The following is a 21216-nucleotide window of genomic DNA, read 5'->3' on the forward strand; positions in this document are numbered from 1 at the left end:
GTTTTTTAACCCTACTATCAAATAAGTGCTAAATAATCGAGATGGATGAGAAGGTATTGAGTTGTATGTCATTGACACACCAGTGACCCAATCATCACCAGATGATCCTCACTAGCTACAAATTCTTCTCCCCTCAAAGAAAAAGGAAGCAGAGTTTTGTGACATCCCACAGAAGAGACTCTTCATTTCAGAAATAAGTGCTACTAGACTGCTCTACCAACTCCAGTAAGTAACCAGGGCTGTCAGAGCCTTTTTGCAAAAGACTGAATGTGATCCACTCTGGATTTAACCCCATCTGGATCCATTTGGATTCCCATTCACAAAATTCACCTACAAAAGCAGATCTAAAGTTTCATGAAGATGAAGCAAATCAACAGGAACTCTTTTTCATGTATAAAAGGAGGTTCCTTTGCTTAGAGATGGAATCAGTCTTTTTTATCTTAGCAATCTACAAAAATGACTGTCTTACCCTTACTTATGAAAATCCTTGTTGCTGATACATTAAATATATTTCCTTTATGAGTGTAGATAAATCGACAAGTATAATAACCGTCATCCTCCTTTCTTGGGTTGTTGATAAAAATGTATTTTTCTGCCTTGAAGTATCTCTCTCCCTGCAGAGGTTTGCAGTCCTGGAAAATAAAACTTTCTTTATGTGGCTGCAAACAGCTTTTCATGGTAATCTGATCTACAACTGTCACTATCAGGGTTTTATTTACCTTATACCACTGGATGATAGTAGCATTCTTATAGTTGTCAATTGTAGGACAAACAATTTTTCCTCTTCCAGTGTCATTTGGGTAACGAATCTGACTTGGGAAACATATTCCTCGCTTATATGGATGCACATGAACACTCATGTCAAATGACTTTGTACGATTATTTGAACTTTAAAAAAGGAATAAAGATATGTCAATAATACTATTTTTATAAGTGATATATTAAATATTTGCAACAAATGCGAGTTGTTTTTTTTTTTTATAAACATATGGATGGTTATTGTAGTTCAGTCACAAATTGATTTTTAATGACTTGTCATAAAAATAGCAATTGCAGAATGGAAAGTTACATTAAATGGTGTATGCCATGAAAAAATGCATCATTACCACAGCTAGTAATTGGACTGTATTATTAAAGTTTTTTTTTTTCAGTCTTACGCCTTTTGTTTTCAGTGTTGCACTTACAAATGTATAACACAAGTATAGTTTCCAGAATCCTCTCTAGAAGTTGGCAGAAACCAAAGAAATCTTTTTGAGGAAAATACTCGTGATCCCTCTTCTTCTGCAGGAATTATTTTGCTAGTGTCCATGTGATACCAGGTGAATTTCACAGATGAACTCCATTGGGGACATTTTATAACTAAAGCCTCACCTTCCATTGCTTCAACTGCAAATGAACAAACGATTAAAGTCTCAGATTAATTAAACCTTAGGTACACAGGCCCACTAAGACAGAGGAGAACACGGCATTCCTGGATCAGTAGGCCAGTCATGTACAGCTAACTATTTTCCTTGAGTTTTTTCAGAGATTATACGTAAAAAATCCAGAGAAGCTTCCCTCTGAAGTTCACAAAAAAATTGAAAAAAAAATAAAAAAATGAAAGCAATGTAACGGACTGAAAGGGAGAATCTGATGGGAAGGTAAAATGATGACAGAGAGGAATAAGAGCAAAATAAGAAACACAGGGAGACAAACCATTCACACACAAAAGAAAGATGAAGGAGTTGAGGGTAAAGCATTACTTTTTTTTTATTTGTTTGTTTTAACTGAATATATTTCTACTTCTGAATACTGAACAGAGTACTTGAATCAAGCAATTTTGACAGATATTTAGGTCCCCAGGCACTTGAATAATGAATTGGCTGCTGAAAACAGAAATGTTAATCTGAAAGTTAAATCGCATTTTTGAGAAGAGAAAGATGAGAAAATGAAGACTAGACAAAGATGAAGATTGGCAGAGGAGCTACAGTAGATAAGGGAACATGAAAATGAAAGCAGACAGCCAAATAGCTAAACAAAACAGACAGACTCTATCAAAAATTACACTTTCTGGGAATATTGCTACCACCTGGCTTTAGACACATACATGCACAAATCAGGTGGTGAGTCCCTGTACATGGTGAACACTTGACATCTGCTCCAGTTCTTTCTAAAGAAGTGGCCCATCTCCACTGACATTACATGCTGTCTCGCTAATTGAGGCACCTAAATTAGCCATATCAGGTATGAGTACCCTTAACCCCATCATTTGACCAGCATTTCCACCCATGAGGCTTGCAAAAACAACGGCACTTATCAGGGTGTCAGGAAAGGGAGCATCACCTCACCAAAGGAGGGACACATTGGAAATAAAGCGTTCTTCAGGGAAAGCTACAGAAGAAAACAGAACACAAAGAAACTGAAAAGTCTCATCTAAACTCAGTGACATCAGTGAAAATTATTTTGGCAAATTCTTCAGCAGAATTTGGTCTCGTAATAAATCTTATCTGTTTGAAACTTAGCATTCACATTGTAAAACCGAGACTACAAGGAAATACTTAGAGATTATATCTTACAATATTTTTTTCACACAAACAAGCAACTCAGGCTGGAACTACACGAGTGCTACATAATAGTGTGTCACTGCTCAGCATTATATAGATGTCAGCAGAGCTGTCCCATCGAGAGAGAGCTTATTTTTTTTAATATCCCTCACGTGCAGGGAAACGTTACTGCCACATTGCACTTGTGAGTTAACACCTTCAAACCCAGTACATTAAAAAATATTATTAATGAATGACACACCCATTTATGTCCCTGGTTCAGGAGGCTGCATACACATATGCCCTGCTCATTGCAATTTAAGTGTCTTCTTGGAGACTTTGCCCAGTTGGGGACTGGAACACCAGCTATTCTCAAATCCTTTCTAAAAGACCCTTTTTTCTGCTTGCAGAGTTAGAACCTAGACTTGTCACAGAAATGGACAGTACTCAGTGGATTTTAATATGCAGAGAAAACAAATGAAGTCAGTTTTTAAGCTGTGATTTGTGGTTTGAGGTAAACTAGCTAATTTTAGGTTTGAAAAATCTGGGAACAACCTACACGTTTCTACAGAATACAACTCATCAGGAAGTATTTTCAAAATGTGACTTACATGTTTCAGATGTCATGGAAACCGAGAGGAAGGTAGACAGGAAGATCAAATGTACATACCCCATCATATTTCTAAACCAAAAAGAAAAACATTGATATCTCAGAATATATTTTGACTGTATCAGTTACACTATTGCTATGGTACTGATGTACATCTCTTAATAGATAACGGTTCCATGTGGTGATAAACTCCATCATATGAGCCGCTCTGTACAGTGTTCATGTCTGTGTCACAGTGTTTTTGCAGCTTTGAGATCACAGAATCATAGAATCATTTTAGCTGGAAGAGACCCTTATGATCATCAGGTCCAAACAGATGATTCTCTTTGTGCTATGATGAATTCAATAGTTCATGTTCCATTGAAATTACTGTTATGACTTAGTTTAATGGATGCGGGAGAAATACTCTGCCACGGTGGGCCTCAGACAGAAGCCTCTTCTTGCATGATCCCTTTTTTTTTTAAAAAAAAAGCTGAATGTACATTGGCATTCTCTTTGTAGTGAAGTGCAGAAAAATTCTACCTTGATTTAGAAAAGCATAGATCCTGGATTTGAAAATATATACCCTGGCTTTGAGTTAAGCTTACATTCAATCAACTGCTGGAGTGCACAACACCTTTTTGTCTTTCTGTGCAAGTAGAGGTATGCTTAGTGACAGCTTCTCTAGGTAAGAACAAAACCAGATGAGTGCCATCAGCAATGCTAACCTGAAGGGTCTTGAAGAAATAGACTGGAAAGGCAGATAAAAGAACATGTATTACACTCATGTAACAGCAGTAGAGTAGTTCCTGTGTCTCACTGATGCTTTCATTTGTGTACAACTGATATGCACCTGCTGTAATTCACACCTCACACTGTGGCTCAGGCACTCCCCAGCAAGCCGTTTTATTAAAGAAACTGGCTACTTGTCCATGGACATTAGTGTTGATCTAGTCTAGGAATACCTCAGGAGACAGCAGATATGCAATCCAGCCATACCATGCAACTGTAAGCATTCTACTTACCACTAATAAACTCTTCGCTTGAATGCGAAGTCCTTGACTGCGGATCACAGAGCGATGGATTCTACTATCCTACATGAGGAAGAAGCTGTCCCATGGTACTACAGAGAGAAGACAAGTTTTCAAGAGAAAATAAGTTAGAAACTAATTATAATTTATCTTGCTGATAGTGAGCACAAGAGAAGTAGTGAAAAATAGGCAAGCAATGTACTGGCAGCGTAAGCAGTGTCGTCACACTTACTGCAAGGAATTTTTATTTCAGGGCCAAAGATTTCCAGACTAAACAAACATTGACAGACCTTATGAAGACCTACGTTTTTGCCAAGTCTGAAATTCAGAACAAACTCAATTTTGAGACTGCAGAAACATCATTGGCTTTGTGTTGATATGGAAAGTTTCTTTTTTTTTTTTAGAAAGTTTAATAACAACTACAGGCTTATTCTTAAAGTCTTAAAAGTAATAACAAAACTTTGTGTTGGAAGAGAAAGTGTGAGAATTTTGCAGGTATACTCACAAACCACAGAAAATACAAGGTTTAGACCAAATAAGCAGCATCCCAGCATCAACATCAGGGCAAGGCTGGTGCCATGCCTTTTATGGGAAGGAAGTGACCAGCCAGCAGCTCCAAGAAACAATTTGCATGAGGAGTTGCTCATTTTCATTAGAGCTGGAGAAAAGCACCACATACAAGCATATGTGATCTATTGACTTCTTTAACTTTAAGGAAAACTTAGGCAAAGTTAATAGATTTTTGTAAGCTACTTTCCAGCACAACAAACATCAGGAGATTAATCACAGAAGGAATGAATGAGTTGGTCCAAATGAGGGTTCAGGAGTGACCTGGTACAGGGTAGGCCCTCAGGGAAGAAAGATACAGAGCAAAACAGCACACAACAAAACTTCAGATATTTTAGAGCTATTAATATTTTGTTTAAGCAAGCAGATACATTGTCACGAAGACAAAAAGTGAAGTGATGGATTTTTAAGAAAAATAATTTTCACGGAGTAGCTTTGAAGACTGTCTGAAATGAGGTTCTTTCTCATTTGGTATTTTATTTGTAGGTGTCTGTTCTGTATTTGGCCACAACTGATGCCACTATTGGAGATACTGGTGAGTCCCTTATTGCCAGTGCTATTGCAGCCCTAGAAATGAAAGGCTGGTGATTAACAAAAAGTTACAAGAAACTGTGCTTTGCCTGTTTTTGAGATTCAGCTTTGTCCAGGAATGGAGATAGCCCATTACTTGCCCTCATCAATTCCTCTAACAAGTGCCAGAATGATCCAGGAGTAAGAGACTTGTATTTGCCTACCATTGTACTTGCCATTTCTTGCATTTAGCTTTTTGTTTCTTGAAAAAGTATGTCCTTGAGAGACCTTACACATACTTGGCTACCGGCCTTCTCCAAAACAGTGCAAAATATCATAGTTGCTTTATTGATTTTCCCCCAATTTTTAAGTTCCCATGTATCAGCAGCAGTTTAAGTAGCATTTGGGGCTTGTGTGTGCCAATATGTTCAATATATGGAGCTCTAATTAAAAGGGAATGTTCCCTGAAAATACAAATAACTCGGGCAATTAAAAGAACAAGGTGATTCTATTTACATTTTCCAAAGTCAGCAGCAAACTGTCAAATTACCTCAACTAAAACTGAGGCAGAGGTTGCAGTTCTGGACAGCAAATAGCAAGAGGACTGATTCACTAATGCCTTACAGTGTGGGGCATTACTCTGAGAAAAGCAAAACAAAAGTATCCACACACCCGTGATACTTAGATCAAACAAAAAGGGCATTATGAGGCACAAGACAAAGGTACTAAGACACTTCACATCCTACAGTTGAAAAGAAGCAGCTCCTGTAGCTTGAATCATTGAGAGACAAAGGACATAATTTATGGAAATAGTTATGATTTTTGTTTCTTCTTTTACAGATATATGTTTTATTACATTTGTCTGAAGTAAAACCTTTCCGGGAGAAAAAAAAAAAAAAAGATAAGAAGGCATTTTCTATTAATCTCTCTCTTCCTATAGCTCACAATAACTGTATGTTATGAGCCTAATTCTAAGCTCTGTGAAGAAAAACTTCGGTATGATGCTGAAAAAGCACTAGATACAAATACAAATATTTGAGATAACTACTTGAGTATGTCAAAACCCAGGCCCTAATGATCTAATATCATTAGAAAGATGAAAGAACTAGGAATCCTCTACTTATGTTGAAGAAGCAGTAGTCTATAGGGCTTAATTCCATGCTTCTCCAAAGGTAAATGTGTTAGAAACATACTTGTCATTTTTTTTCCCAAGACTGTGTTTGGCAACAAATGGTTTACAGTACTGTTTATGTAAGTGAACAAACATAATAAAATCACCATACCTCACATAGTAACAAAACTTGGAAACGTTTTTTGCAATTTCTACTTTAAAAAGCTTAAAAGACTTTACAACATAAACATACCATGAAATAGTAGTTGTGTGAGATTTGTTTACTAAACAAAGAATTTATTAATTCATTCACCTTTTGAAAGTTATTTTCATTCCTTTCTCAAACCAGAAAACCCATTCTGACCGAAAATGAACTATTAAAATAGCAACAGTAACACTGAATTTATTCCAGAGCTAGCACTCATGACACCTACACTAATTGCAGTTGTAAGTGCAAAATTTAGGAATTTCAATACTAAAGTACAGAAATGCTAGAACTGAAATGCAAATTATTCTTACAAAGCATTTCAAAGAAAAAAAATGTACATACATATACTAAACTCTGAAAAATCCATTGCAGAGTAAATATTTTCTCTGACTTTGAATAATTAGTAAAAATATCTGCCAGAAAACTGAGGGCATATGCATTTCTAAGCACATAGAAACACAGAACAATGCACTTCATTATAACATAAATCTTTATGTTGGTCCCCACATTATTTGTGTTTCACACAATTGTTTCCACTATTTTAATCTAATATTTTTAATTGAGGTAGAGAAATATGTAAGTGAACTGAAATAAACTTTCTTATAAAATACTTCAGTTATTTTTGGTTAAATGATAATACAAAAATTTGACCTACCATCTGGAAAATTCACGAAGCAGAGAAATGGCTTGCTTTCTGTGGTTTGGTCCTTTGCACTGATTTCCCTGCTGTAGCTTGTACCAGATATTTCCGAGAACTCTTTTTAACTAGCTTGTGCAATTCTTATCTGTAGGAGAAAGATACACAGCTTCATTTTGAGACACCTCCCACTGAACAGAGCAGAACATGCAAATTACTGTGTCAGCCTTAAGTACCCATCAGAGATGACACCTCACAGTTCCAATTAATCAGATATCCTTTACCAATAGCATAGGTTTTCCATTAATCACAAAATATTCTATTTTAGCATGATTATTCTGCAATAAACTTGTTGGCTGGTTATTGGCTTTCTCACATGCCTGGGGAGAAGAAGGGACACTGAGCCAGCAGAGGGTGCTTTGAAACAGATTTTGTTTGAAAACAAGTGGCAGCTTTGCCAAGGCTAGTCAGGCAGCAGCTCCTGGAGAACAGCACTATAAGTCCCAGGAGCACCAGCAACACTTTTTAGTGAAGGAAATTACTTCACTGAAACTAAGCTGATAAAAGAAGGCTGCTCAGACCATTGTTCAAGACTGCTGAGCAGCCTTCCAAGCATCAACACTAAACCTGCACGCACCAGATCAAAGGCCCCAAACTATCCCCTTTTGTGCAGCAGCCAGTCTAAAGTGGCAATTTCAGGACCAAATCAGCCAAATTCCAGGGCACAAATCAGCTCGTACATCTTAGTAGAATAACCCCTAAAGACATTTTGGGAATCAACTGTTCATTCTTTCTTTCTCGAACTAAAAAAATATTTTATACTATGCTCATTCAAACTCTGATTTTCCCCTGGGAGAGTTATGAACACCATTTGTCACTTCCAGTGTTACTGGGATTCTGCTGTCAGCATGCAGCATCTCAACATCAGTATACAAAGATGTAGCAATTATATGCCAGTATGCAAAAATCTTACTGATGTCACACCCATGCTTTCCCTAGTTCTTGATATAGTTTTTCCTTTGAAGTGGTCTGGGGGTTGCACTTCCCTTATGACACAGAAAACGCATAAAAGCAACAATGAAATCTCACAATGCTTTGGTCAAGTGGTCAGGGTCAGCTCAGACCCCTACCTTGAAAATCTCACAAACCATGCCTGCTCAGGTTTGTGCAGTTTCAGCAGAATCAAGGCCTTCCTCATGTGCATTCAGTGGCAGACTCAGCATCTTCTCACTACAACATGTCAGGTTACTCTAGGGAAAGGTTAAACATATTCAGGACAAGCTAACTTCCATTATATGAATACAGAATAAGTTCTTCTGTCATGAAGTCCACTGAAACCTAGATCAGAGAGGCTCACTGTGTTGGTTCATACCTCACAAGAACCCTTCATTCCATAATCTGTTTCCCATCCGCAGGTTACTCCCAGATCAAGATGCAGGAAGGAAACAGACCTCATGGCTAAAGGGGATGATTGCCTGCTGAGCAAAGGCCATTCTGCAGCTTCCATTAGAAGCTACAATCAATGTTGAATGCTTCATAACTTCTGTCTCAGCTTCTAAAAAATTTCCAATTTGATAGGTATGTATAAAAATGTACTTACAGAAATACATCAAAAATTTACTGGAGGAGTTAGATGCATCATACTCCTTTGGCACCCTGTACGCATAGCACTTCAGTAAGGAAGAGCATCATCCATTTTCCAAGCAAAGAGGTCAAGAAGTGATGTACTTGTACTGAAGCAGGGAACAATTAGGCAAGACAGCAGGAAGCATCTTTTAAGAGGAGAGCTAGTGAAGCACTGGAAGAGTTTGCTGAGAACCTAGTGGAGCTGCCAACTAGGTGTTAGACTTTAAAGAAAATTATGGTATTGGTATCAAGGTGCTGTAGCTGGCCTTACAAGTCCCTACTAGCACTAGAAGTCAATGGTCCAGCAACTCAGCTTTCTGCGATTCAATGGCTGGTTTTGGTGCAGTATGGCTGTATGAACTTAACTCAGCTGTGTTGGCAAGTTGTACGCAAGTTAAAGTCACACTAGATGCAGAAAGTGAAAACATAGATAGAATTAAGATACTGAGATCACAAGAGCTGGGAGTTAAAGTGTTCAAGGGAAAAAAAAAGATTATAAGAAAAAAGATAAAATCCTGTGATTAAAAAGCTGAGATAGAAAAAGAGCAATTCAGCAACATCAGTTTTCACCCTGCTCCAAGAAACAGTGCTTAGTCTAGCAGTGTATTAGCCCTGGCTGTCTAATACCTCTATTAAACAGGAAATAATTGCTGTGTGCATTTCTTGCACTCTGCTTGCAGACTGTCATTGCTCATAGTAGAGGACACCTGGACAGAAGTGACCCTGGCAGGGAAAGTTTCACTATCTACATTTGTTGAGGCCAACGTAGGGGAACACTGGTGGAGTTAGCACATGGTTGGATGTCAGGAAAAGCTGTTGTTGGGTGTGTCCATACCCAATGGTAGGTCAAGTGTTTTTTAGCTGGTGGGGATCCACCCTACTGAGGTTGCAGTGCCCTTCCTGTTCCTCTCTGTTATGGTGCCTTACTTGCAGCTGGCATAGCTAGCTTTGTGCAAAATCTGAATCATCCTTCGTGCAAAATCTCAATCATGCTTTATGCAAAAGAGAAATTTAAAAGATTTTTTCAAGGGTTATAATATTCTGAGAGTGATAGACTCCTATTCTCCCAAGGTAAGAGTTGCCCCTGGCCTTCAGCATTTATCATGCAGTCCCATTACCACCCGCATTGTGATAAAGATGAACGGGCTGCTCCCCAAATAGCTCTGCTGATTCCTGTCATTGAGAAGCTGGAGACAGTTATCCCAAGAAGACACTGTTAGGGGGTATATGCCTAATCAGAGTGTATTGGGTTTATGTAGCAAGACTTGGCAGGTTGCAGCAGTGGCTTCACATATTTATGAAGGTGTAAAAGCTTCTGTACAGCAACTATGAGAGAGGAGTGAGAGAATGTGAGCGAAACAACCCTGCAGACACCAAGGTCAGTGAAGAAGGATGGGGAGGGGCCGCTCCAGGCACCAGAGTAGAGATTTCCCTATAGCCTGTGGGGAAGATCATGGTGACACAAGTCGTCCCCTTGCAGCCCATGGAGGACAATGGTGGAGCAGATATCCACCTGCAGCCCATTGAGCACTCCATGCTGGAGCAGGTAGATGTGCCTTGAGAAAGCTGTAGCCCAAAGAGAGCCCCTGTGGGGGCAGGGTCCTGGCAGGAACTGAGGTCATGGAGAGGAGCCCACCACTCAGATTGGAGCAGTCTGTTCCTGAAGGTTGCACCTCATGGAAAGGACTCCCACTGGAGTATTTAATGAAGAACTGTAGCCCATGGGTAGAGTCCACATTGGAGAAGTTTGTGAAGGATTGTCTCCCATGGGAGAGACTTCATGCTGCAGCAGGGGAGGAGAGTGAGGAGGAAGGAGCAGCAGGAACAAAATGTTTTGAACTGCTCACAACCCATGTTCACCATCCACCTGTGTTCCTTGGTGAAAAGAGGTAGAAGGGTTGGGAGTGAAGTTGAGCCTGGGAAGAAGTGAGAGGTGGTGGGAACATGGTTTTAGTTTTGTTTTATTTCTCATTATCCTACTCTGTTATTAATTTGCAATAAATTATATTAATTTCCCCAAGCTGAGTCTCATTTGCCCTTGATGGTAATTGGTAAGGGATCACCCTGTCCTTATTCAACCCATGAGCTTTTCTTAGTATTTCCTTCCCCTGTCCTGTTGAGGGATGGGGAGTGACAAAGCAGTTCAGTGGGCACCTGGCAGCCAGATAAGGTTGACTGACATGGCAGGGTACTACACAACAGTAGGTGAGGACGTGCATGTGCGCAGAAAAGGATTAATAAGAATTCAAGTGTCACAAAGCCATCAATATTTTCATCATAATCATCTTTCTCCTTCATCCCACCATGGCAGAGATATTAAGTCTCTTACCAGATCTAGGCCCCTCAGTTCAAGGACAGGGAACTGCTGGAGAGAGTCCAGTGCAGGGCAACAAAGATGATTAAGGGAGTGGAGCATCTCCCTTATGAAGAAAGGCTGAGGGAGCTGGGTCTCTTTAGTTTGGAGAAGAGGAGACTAAGGAGGGACCTTATTAATGTTTACCAGTATATAAAGGGTGAGTGTCACAAGGATGGAGCCAGGCTCTTCTTGGTGACAACCAACAGTAGGACAAGGGGTAATGGGTTTAAACTGGAACAAAAGAGGTTCCACTTAAATTTGAGAAGAAACTTCTTCTCAGTGAGGGTGACAGAGCACTGGAACAGGCTACCCAGGGAGGTTGTGGAGTCTCCTTCTCTGGAGACATTCAAAACCCGCCTGGACATGTTCCTGTGCGACCTCACCTAGGCGTTCCTGCTCTGGCAGGGGGATTGGACTAGATGATCTTCTGAGGTCCCTTCCAATCCCAAACATACTGTGATACTGTGATCTTCAGCTCCACTGAATTTTCTGGCTAGAGTACTAAAGTTCAGAGGATGTAAAATGGAGGTGAGAGTATCTTGAATGAAGCAATTGGCTAAAGTAACAAGAATTATATCTGTCCTTGCTAATGTGGCTGGCATGTATTTAGTTTTGGGTTGCATATTTATATGTTACTTGAGAAGTTATTTGGTCACTGGCAGCTTATAGAAGATCCTAACAATGCTCTTATGTTTGTCAGGACAAGGACAATATCAAACAAAAATCTTAACATCATCACCAAAGCCTTTGCATCTTAAAACCAGATTCCCTTCCTAAAGCAGTTTTGAATTTCTCTGCTCTGTGCTTTGTCCCAGAAGGAAAGCAGGTGCTCCAGCATCCCACAGAGGCTGGACGCAGCCAGACAGAACAAAAATAACAGCAGCTGTTCTGTATGTCACCAAGTCGCCAGCAACATCCCTGTGGAGATACCACAAAGCCCACCAGAGAGAGGATCAGAGCAGTACATCTGTTGCTCCTATGGAAATAAAAATACTCCACGAGTCTCCAGGTGGTCCTGTCCTTGGATACCAGAATGACTTACACTACAGGGGTGAGAGTGAGTCTGAGCAGGCAAGTGTCTTCGGGCAAGAAACCTATCCAAAGTTTATCCATGAAAGAAAAGCTGAATAAACCAACCATCCTGTGTCCGAATAATTTCAGGGCACAGTCAAATTGTGCCTGAGTGAAATTTTCCAGATCTTAAATCAAAGACCATTGGATCCAAGAGGTCATTGCTTGGTGTAACAGCATAGACTAATTCCCGAAATTCCAGACTCCTACAACCAAGTATTGCTTTGGAGTACTTGGGAAGCTTCTTGCCTCCTTCTGTGCAGTACCCCCTTTATTTCCCATTACTGTGGAAACAGAAGATTATTCAGCACATTACTGTTGTTCCTATTTGACCTCTTCCCTGAGAATAAGAAATCATTTCTACACAATATCTTAGGAAATCTATAATTACACGCTACTCTGGAAATAATAATTCAGATGCAAAAGACAAAGTTCTTATAATTTACAGAACTAAACTGAATTGAGATTCTCTGGAAAGTCATTGAAGATAATCTGTAAGATGTTGACAAAGGATATCATTTATAATTACTTCTTGCTAAATAGCCCTGCTTGTTCCTTAATGTATATGAATTGCCGGAAGTTAATGTCTTACTGATAAAAGAAGGTCATGACATACTGATAGCACGCAAGAGCAGAGCTTTAGTTGTAAAAATTATTTATATTTTTGACAATACATGCTTTAAGAAAATTTCTTATTTTTTCTATAGGTTATAGACTGAGTTTTTAGAACATTTTTTATTATAATTATCTCATTGTATTTATTATCAGATCTGGCTGCAACTTGGAGTTTGCATTCCCTGAAAGTTTAGAATATTTTGGAACAAAAAGCAAGGCTTCTCATGAAAACTAGAATTTCTGAGCTTTGCCTATAAGAGGGAAATGTCACCCACCTTATTTTATCTAGAATAAAAAAGTCAACAGTTTTATTCATTTTCCTATAGTTGAAGCAACCAGATGTCCAGACCTCAAGGACACTTCAGGTAGAGTTCAGAAATCCTTAGAGCACCTCATCCTCAGACCTTAAAGCACCTGTCAAAGCATAGAGGGCTATGAGCATGAAAACCTTCTCTTGTCCTGGCTTCCAGCAACTTTTATAATTATATGGAAACTAGGACAGATTATGTCAACAATTGGGATGTTAATTGTAGAACTGTATGTACCCAGTTTGGCCAGCCAGCTGCAAGATATTTTGAGAATATAGACAGTTACCTATCTCTGTAACCTGTAGAGATACCAAATGGCATGCAGAGTTCCTTTCAGCACTTATAACCTGCTGTTTCAGGCTTGTTTCCTTCACAATGAAAATATAAATTCAACACAATGTTTTTTCAGCTCCCTCACTAACCAAAACTCCTCTGTTTATGGAAAACCTTTTTGCAGGTTTCCACATTATTTCCTGGCAAGGCTTCTTGGAATATGAGCTCTTCCAGGAACGAAGCTTATTTTCACATCAATCTACAGTGATGTCCTCATCCACGGTCATCATGCCTATTCCCCCTCCATAACACAGTCTCAGTGTATTAATTGCTCAACTTTCTATCGTCCCCAGGTCAAACTCCTTATTTCTGTAGGTTTCTATGTGGAAAACAACCTGTGTGTACTGTTGCAAACCCAGGAAGGTCTTCACTAGGGCTACTTCACGAGGTTTTCGTGTGCAACAATTTGGCCTGCCAAGTGCCAATAAGAAACAAGAGTTGCTGGGAAGACACAGGAGAAGCCCTACTCCATCTGCTTTCCCAGTAGGATGTCAGTGGTATAATACAGGCAACCCACTACTACACAGGAATTTGGTGATGAATGATGGAGTTACTTCACATTAGGCAAATATTTTTTAAAGCCATTTATTATTTGGATTTTGGGTCCATGGATGACTTCTGTGAGGCAGATCTCTGAGGCAGCAGGGCACAAGCTCCACCAGAGACCCTGTGAGGAGGTAAACCCACAGCTAATCAATGCCTACATTATAAATACGAGTCATCAGCATAGATTCAGCCACAAATGGAGGTCAGTTCACATCTGTGTTTTTATCCAAAAGTGTTCAATTAGAAATGTCTCTGTTCCATCTGATTTCCACAGCCAGCAGCAGAGCTTGCACAGTGTCCTAGCAGCTTCTGAGGACCTCAGTGCCTTCAAGAACTGCAGGTTTCAGGCACTCCTGCCTAATTGCTCTCAGACTCTGTGACTACAGGCCAAACTGCTCCTAAACTACTGCTTTACAACTGAAAACCTGCAGAAGCAAGTGTGTCTGAGACCTCGCACATTAGCAGCGAAGAACGTGCTCTGCATTGTACAACACAAGCAGGTACATCTCCGTCCTCCTCTCACCACATTACAGCCTCAAACACTGGAGCCCAACAGCCATACTAACCAGCTGTGGCTCCAAGACACACCAGTCTGGAAACAAAATGTCAGAAAGTTCCTATACCCTGTGAAACTAATGGAAATGCAAAGGCCACTCTGTCAGTCAGTTCTGTAGCAGAATGATTGCTTTTGGGCAGTGGATACATTTTCGTGGAAAATCCCATGAGATCAGGGGGCCTCAAGCTTTATTTGGTTTGTTATTGTTAGCCACTGATCTACACAAACCACTGTTCTTGGAGAAATAATCTTACCAACACATCGAAAGAGATCAGCTTTCCGTCCCAGCTACCTGGGAAAGCCATCTTGGGCTCATTTTGTATTTTCTCTGAAAACAGTGTGATGTTCAGCAGACGCCAAGAGGGCAAACAGATTGTGAGGAGTTAGTTATTAGAAAAAGAATAGAGAACAAAACAGGAAATGTGATTATACTGATGCAACATATCCTTATCTTGAGCACTGGATGCAACTGTGGTCATCAGTGAAAAAAGGATATAATAGCATGAAAAAAGTTACTAAAAAAAACAGTAGGGATATCAGACTTACAGAGGGCTTTTGCTACAAGGATAAATCAAATTGACTGGCACTCTGCAACTGAGAAAAGGGAGGAATTTCAGCACTAGGAAAAAGTCACACAGTTAAAGATTTTTCAGTACCTCGCATGATAAAAGAAATAAGGAAATGATTAGTCATATGGTTAAAGCAGAGAAGAGTTTCTTTCACATAAATAAAACCAGAAGCTAACTGCCACATGAAGTTGCCAAAAGTAAATGCACAGTTTGGATTAAAAGGCATGATTCAAATTTAAGAAAGAGAAATACATTGATCACCATACGATGCTGTTGGAAAAGCTACTTTAATCCGAGGATGTCCCTCCCATGTGATTGATGCTGGCAGGGTTCATCATGCTCTCCTTTGTTTTTGATGATTTGTGCTTTCACTTAGCAACAGGATAAAGACCTGGGGATAGGGAGTGGAAGAGGTTGTGCAAATTGATATGATAGTTCTGATTTTCTTACATTAATAAGGAAACAGAAGAAACACAAAAGTGGAGGTAACTCTTACTTGAGTTAAAATTCTTTTTTTTTTGTCAGTTATTTAATTTCATCTGACAAATACCGTGATTAATAACTCTGCTAAGAGAGAAAACAAAAATTTTCCTTCCCTGAAACCAGGAATTCCTGCAGAGCCTGGAGATCTGTTCTCATAAGGTCTCAGGTTGTGCTGTTTGAAAAGGCACATTCCTTTCCTCCCATTGGTTCTTACTTTGGAGCAGAAAAATCTGCTGAAAAAAAGAAGCTCACAGAAACAAAGTCACGTTCTTCGTGTCTCAGAAACAGACATATGCAGATACATGGAAAAATGCTACTCCAGAGAGGACCCAATGAAACTGATGGATTTTGAGCATTGAAAATAAATATAAGGTGGCAAAGAAACCTTTTATGCCAAGAGATCATTTCCTGTTCCAAATCCCAGCATTTTTTTTTGGTTTTTTTTTTTTGTTTGTTTGTTTGTTTGTTTTTTTAACTGATGAGTCAGCTCCATGTGTGTGCAATGGGAAATGAAACCTATCTGGTGTTCAAATTGCCATTGAAATATTAAGTGAACATTGTTCCACAGAGGTAACATCTAGACTGTAGACATATTACACAGCTTTACAGGGTCAGCATGTCAACTCCAGTTACAATTTGCATTGAAGTGGGGAATGTGGGAAAAAGCATGCATACAAAACCAGCTGCTTTGGGCACTTCTAGGGCCCAACTACACCTTAGTGTCAAAGATAAACCATATTCCACCTCCTTTATTTTTACAAAATAGCAGTTGAAACAAATAGGCCTAAAAGAAGGAAAATCCAAGGATGCTTAGTTTTATTACCTAATGTGTACACATTGGTACCTATCACACAGAATCATCAGGTTACATAAATATTCCTAATGCAAAAGCAAAATTAAGTAATAAAAATTATAAAAAAATATTAAAAATGGATATGAGTTCAGTGAACATCTGTCCTCCAAAGACTGACAAATCATGGCAAGTAAGCCCTCATGTACTATTATTTCACAGAGTCAGCATGCACCATGTACTGGACTCCAAAGCAAGTGCCAGCCACCCCACATTGTTCGTTCAGATAATTGCACGTGATTGAATGCTACAGACCATGCCTGGATTACTGATGAGCTCAGTAATGATCTTGAGGCTCTTTTGTCTTAAACGAATAGTCTGATATCCTCAGGTGACATTACATAGGTGCACACTATGTAACACACTAATCATAGGCCAGGCCACTGAGCCAAGGATGCTTCCTGGCCAACTCAACATCACCTCAGCAACCTTAGTGAAGACATGGCCACATTGCTGGGAGTGTGATAGGACGGGTGGGTGACATGGAGGTGATTGGGTCAGAAACTGCACATCCAGACAGTAATAAGATTTGCTATTTTATTACTTTACAGAAGTTGCAGACTAGCAGGAAACTTCTCTCCTGGCATTCATTTCTGTCACCCAGGAAAAGGGTTATCTTGGTGTATTGTTGGTGTATGTTTGCTGGAAGGACCATTCAGCCAGCCAGCCACAGTCCAGGAGGTTCCTCCAGTGCATTGATGATAACTTCCTCATGCAGATGGTGGAGGAGCCGACTAGGAGAGGTGCACTGCTGGATCTCATCCTCACTAACAAGGAGGGTCTGGTCAAAGCAGTAAAGGTTGAGGGCTGCCTGGGTTGCAGTGACCACGAGATGATGGAGTTCAGCATCTTGTGTGGCAGGAACAGAAGAGCAAGTAGAATTGCAACCCTGGACTTTAGCAGGGCTAACTTTGGCCTTTTCAAGCAATTGCTGGGGGAAATCCCATGGGCAAGACTGCTTGAAGGAAAAGGGGCCCAAGATAGCTGGATTGCATTCAGAGATTGCTTCTTCCACGCTCAGGATCAGAGCATCCCCACACGTAAGAAGTCAAGGAAGGGAGCCAGTTGGCCTGCGTGGTTGAATAGGGATCTGTTGGGTATGCTCAAGCAGAAGAGGAGAGTTTACAGGTCATGGAAGCAGGGGCTGGCCACTTGGGAAGAATATAAGGCTGCTGTTGGAGGATGTAGGAAGGCAGCTAGGATAGCCAAGGCCTCCTTAGAATTAGAGCTGACGAGAGGGGTCAAGGACAGTAAAAAGAACTTTTTCAAATACATAGCAGATAAAACTAATACCAGAGGCAATGTAGGCCCACTGATGAATGGGGTGCGTGCCCTGGTGACAGAAGATACAGAGAAGGCAGAATTACTGAATGCCTTCTTTGTCTCTGTCTACTCTGACGGAGGCTGTCCTGGGGAGCCCTGTACCCCTGAGACCCCGTATGAAGCCAGGTCAATGGAGGAGTTTGCTTTAGTCGATGAGGACTGGGTTAGGGAGCAATTAAATAGTCTGGACATCCATAAATCCATGGGTCCAGATGGGATGCATCCGCGGGTGCTGAGGGAGCTGGCTGAAGTCATTGCTGGACCGCTCTCCAACATCTTTGCCAAGTCTTGGGAAACGGGGGAGGTGCCCGAGGATTGGAGGAAAGCAAATGTAACTCCAGTCTTCAAAAAGGACAAGAAGGAGGACCCGGGTAATTATAGACCGGTCAGCCTCACCTCTGTCCCTGGGGAAGTAATGGAACAGCTTATCCTTGGTGCCATCTCAAGGCATATCAAGGATAAGAGGGATATTAGGGGCAGTCAGTATGGCTTTACCAAGGGTAAGTCATGCTTGACCAACCTCATAGCCTTTTATGAGAATGCAACAAGGTGGATGGATGATGGCAGAGCGGTGGATGTGGTCTACCTTGACTTCAGTAAAGCCTTTGACACAGTCTCTCACAGCATCCTCACAGCTAAGTTGAGGAGGTGTGGTCTAGACAATAGAGTAGTGAGGTGGGTTGCAAACTGGCTTAAGGAGAGAAGCCAGAGAGTGGTAGTCAATGGTGAGGAGTCTAGTTGGAGGCCAGTATCTAGTGGAGTGCCTCAGGGGTCAGTACTGAGGCCAATATTATTCAATATATTCATTAACGATTTGGACAAGGGAATAGAGTGTACTGTCAGCAAGTTTGCTGATGACACTAAGCTGGGAGGAGTGGCTGACACACCAGAAGGCTGTGCTGCAATCCAGCAGGACCTGGACAGGCTGGAGAGTTGGGCGGGGAATAACCCAATGAAATTTAACAAGGGAAAGTGTAGAGTCCTGCATCTGGGCAGGAACAACCCCAGGTTCCAGTATAGGTTGGGAAATTACATATTAGAGAGCAGTGTAGGGGAAAGGGACCTGGGGGTCCTGGTGGACAACAAGATGACCATGAGCCAGCACTGTGCCCTTGTGGCCAGGAAGGCCAATGGCATCCTGGGGTGTATTAGAAGGGGGGTGGTTAGTAGATCAAGAGAGGTTCTCCTTCCCCTCTACTCTGCCCTGGTGAGACCACATCTGGAATATTGTGTCCAGTTCTGGGCCCCTCAGTTCAAGAAGGACAGGGAACTGCTGGAGAGGGTCCAGCGTAGGGCAACAAAGATGATTAAGGGAGTGGAGCACCTCCCTTATGAAGAAAGGCTGAGGGAGCTGGGTCTCTTTAGTTTGGAGAAGAGGAGACTAAGGGGGGACCTGTCCTGGTTTTGCTAAAAACAAGTTTCTCTTTCAGTGAATTTTTCCTGTCAGCTAAAGCTTTCATATTAACTGCATTTTCCTGGAGCACCAGACACATGTTTTGGTAAACCTAGCAATGGAATGCAAACTTATTGATAAGCACAGATGGACATCTCGCGAGAGGGGCGACGAGAAACAAGAGACCAAGAAACTGACCAACTGTGTATAACATCCCATTCACGTGAATACTTCATATAAAGTGGGAGATCACGAGGATCTCGTCCCTTTTTGTCCCTTTGCCCTTTTCCCTTCTGCTTATGGCCGACATTAGAAGAGGACCTTGCTAGTCGTCCCTGCGAACTGAGGCCTAGTGAGAGACTGAATCCAGCTCCAATTGGCTGCAGAGTCTAATCCAGGACTTTGGTTGCCGGCTCTGCAGTTGCTGAGACTTTCAAGATTGGTTTTGTATATTTTGTATTATTTTCTCTATTCCTATTAGTAGTATTAGTAAAACATCTTTAATTTTTTCCAACTCTCTTCACTCTGCCCTTCTTTTCCTCCCAATCGCCTCTCCTTAGTGGAAAGGGGGAAGAGGGAGGGGGAAGTGGGGGGGGCGGGGGAAGAGGGGGTTAACAATACATCTGCCAGGGTTTTATTGTCACCCCGCAATCTTAACCCTTTACAGGACCTTATTAATGTTTATAAATATATAAAGGGTGAGTGCCATGAGGATGGAGCCAGGCTCTTCTCAGTGGCAAACAATGATAGGACAAGGGGTAATGGGTTCAAACTGGAACAAAAGAGGTTCCACTTAAATTTGAGAAGAAACTTCTTCTCAGTGAGGGTGCCAGAGCACTGGAACAGGCTGCCCAGGGAGGTTGTGGAGTCTCCTTCTCTGGAGACATTCAAAACCCCCCTGGACATGTTCCTGTGCGACCTCACCTAGGCGTTCCTGCTCTGGCAGGGGGATTGGACTAGGTGATCTTTTGAGGTCCCTTCCAATCCCAAACATACTGTGATACTGTGATACTGTGATTATGAAATGGCCCAAAGGCCATTCAAGCTCAGACACCAGAGACATATCCACAAATTGTCTACCATTCAGGCTCCAGCTGCCATGTATTTCTAGCTAATTGTTGCCTGAATTGGGACTTAGAAAAGAGGACTGACTTATGCCTCAGGCAAAAACCCCATACATCTGATGTCCAGCGCTGCCTGAACTCATTCAAGGTCTCTTCTACACTTAAAATAGGCACTCTGCACACTCAGAACCCCATTCTCTGGAGAGGACAAGTATTTCTCTCTAATGTAAAATTGTTTACAACTCAGACTGAGAATACTCCACATTGCCCAGAAAAGGCTTTCAGTCAGAACACTTACACAGAAATCAGAAGACCCAACTTCTAAGGTCTCTAGAGGCTTCTACATCACAGGAAGAACCTTCCACCCTGCCCACTGAAAGTCAGATGCTACATGTTAGGGTTTATAAGTCATGGAGAAGACAGAGAACAGCCAAGAGTGAATCTGAGTCTAGACATGTGGCGAATGGACATTAATAAGATTTTTTTATTCTGAGGCTCTGACTCCTTTTAAGGTTGGGCTCCTTCACATTTTCTTTTTGACAGGTGAAACTGCACTACTCCAGGAGGAGTTGCAGGAGCACATTCTCCTTCAGAGCCAGAGAAGTCACCAGTTTCCTGTTGACTGGTCCAACCACAAGCCTAGTATGAGAATAAAGAACCGAGCAGGGGTGCACCATGTATTCAGATTTTGTGTATCATCAGAGCTGTTTCTACCCCGTTAACATCTATTCTCAGAAGACAACCAGCTGACATCATGACTGGGGGTGGAAGTAAGCATTTCCTATTAGTTCTCTCTACTGTCAACAGCAAGGGTCAAGAGTAGCCAATTTAGAGCTCCCTTCTGAAGGTCTTTGAGGTCCTCACCTTCTGCCAGTAACCATTTTTTCTGCTTTGGGAAGTGTGTGTGTCTAAATTTGGGCAAAGACATTGCCCATAGGCACTGACATT

The 21216-nt window shown here is 41.1% G+C and overlaps 1 protein-coding gene across 5 annotated transcripts in view; it reads right to left on the reverse strand.

The window, feature by feature from the left end:
* IL1RL1 (interleukin 1 receptor like 1) overlaps window positions 1-21216 on the reverse strand; it is a 48936-nt gene that overhangs the window by 20488 nt on the left and 7232 nt on the right. For 4 of the 5 annotated variants that reach the window (XM_065060948.1, XM_065060963.1, XM_021290586.2 and 1 more), the window contains exons 2-7: window positions 7194-7323; window positions 4137-4234; window positions 3134-3204; window positions 1185-1386; window positions 720-888; window positions 470-632 (exon numbers count right to left, since the gene is read on the reverse strand). In XM_065060948.1, coding sequence (XP_064917020.1) covers window positions 470-632; window positions 720-888; window positions 1185-1386; window positions 3134-3200 — 601 coding nt within the window. In that variant the 5' untranslated portion in view covers window positions 3201-3204; window positions 4137-4234; window positions 7194-7323. The remainder of the gene's footprint in view (window positions 1-469; window positions 633-719; window positions 889-1184; window positions 1387-3133; window positions 3205-4136; window positions 4235-7193; window positions 7324-21216) is intronic. The other variant, XM_065060956.1, reaches the window with a different exon arrangement.

Source organism: Columba livia, chromosome 1 (genome assembly GCF_036013475.1).
Source record: "Columba livia isolate bColLiv1 breed racing homer chromosome 1, bColLiv1.pat.W.v2, whole genome shotgun sequence".
In the NCBI taxonomy this organism is placed as follows: domain Eukaryota; kingdom Metazoa; phylum Chordata; class Aves; order Columbiformes; family Columbidae; genus Columba; species Columba livia.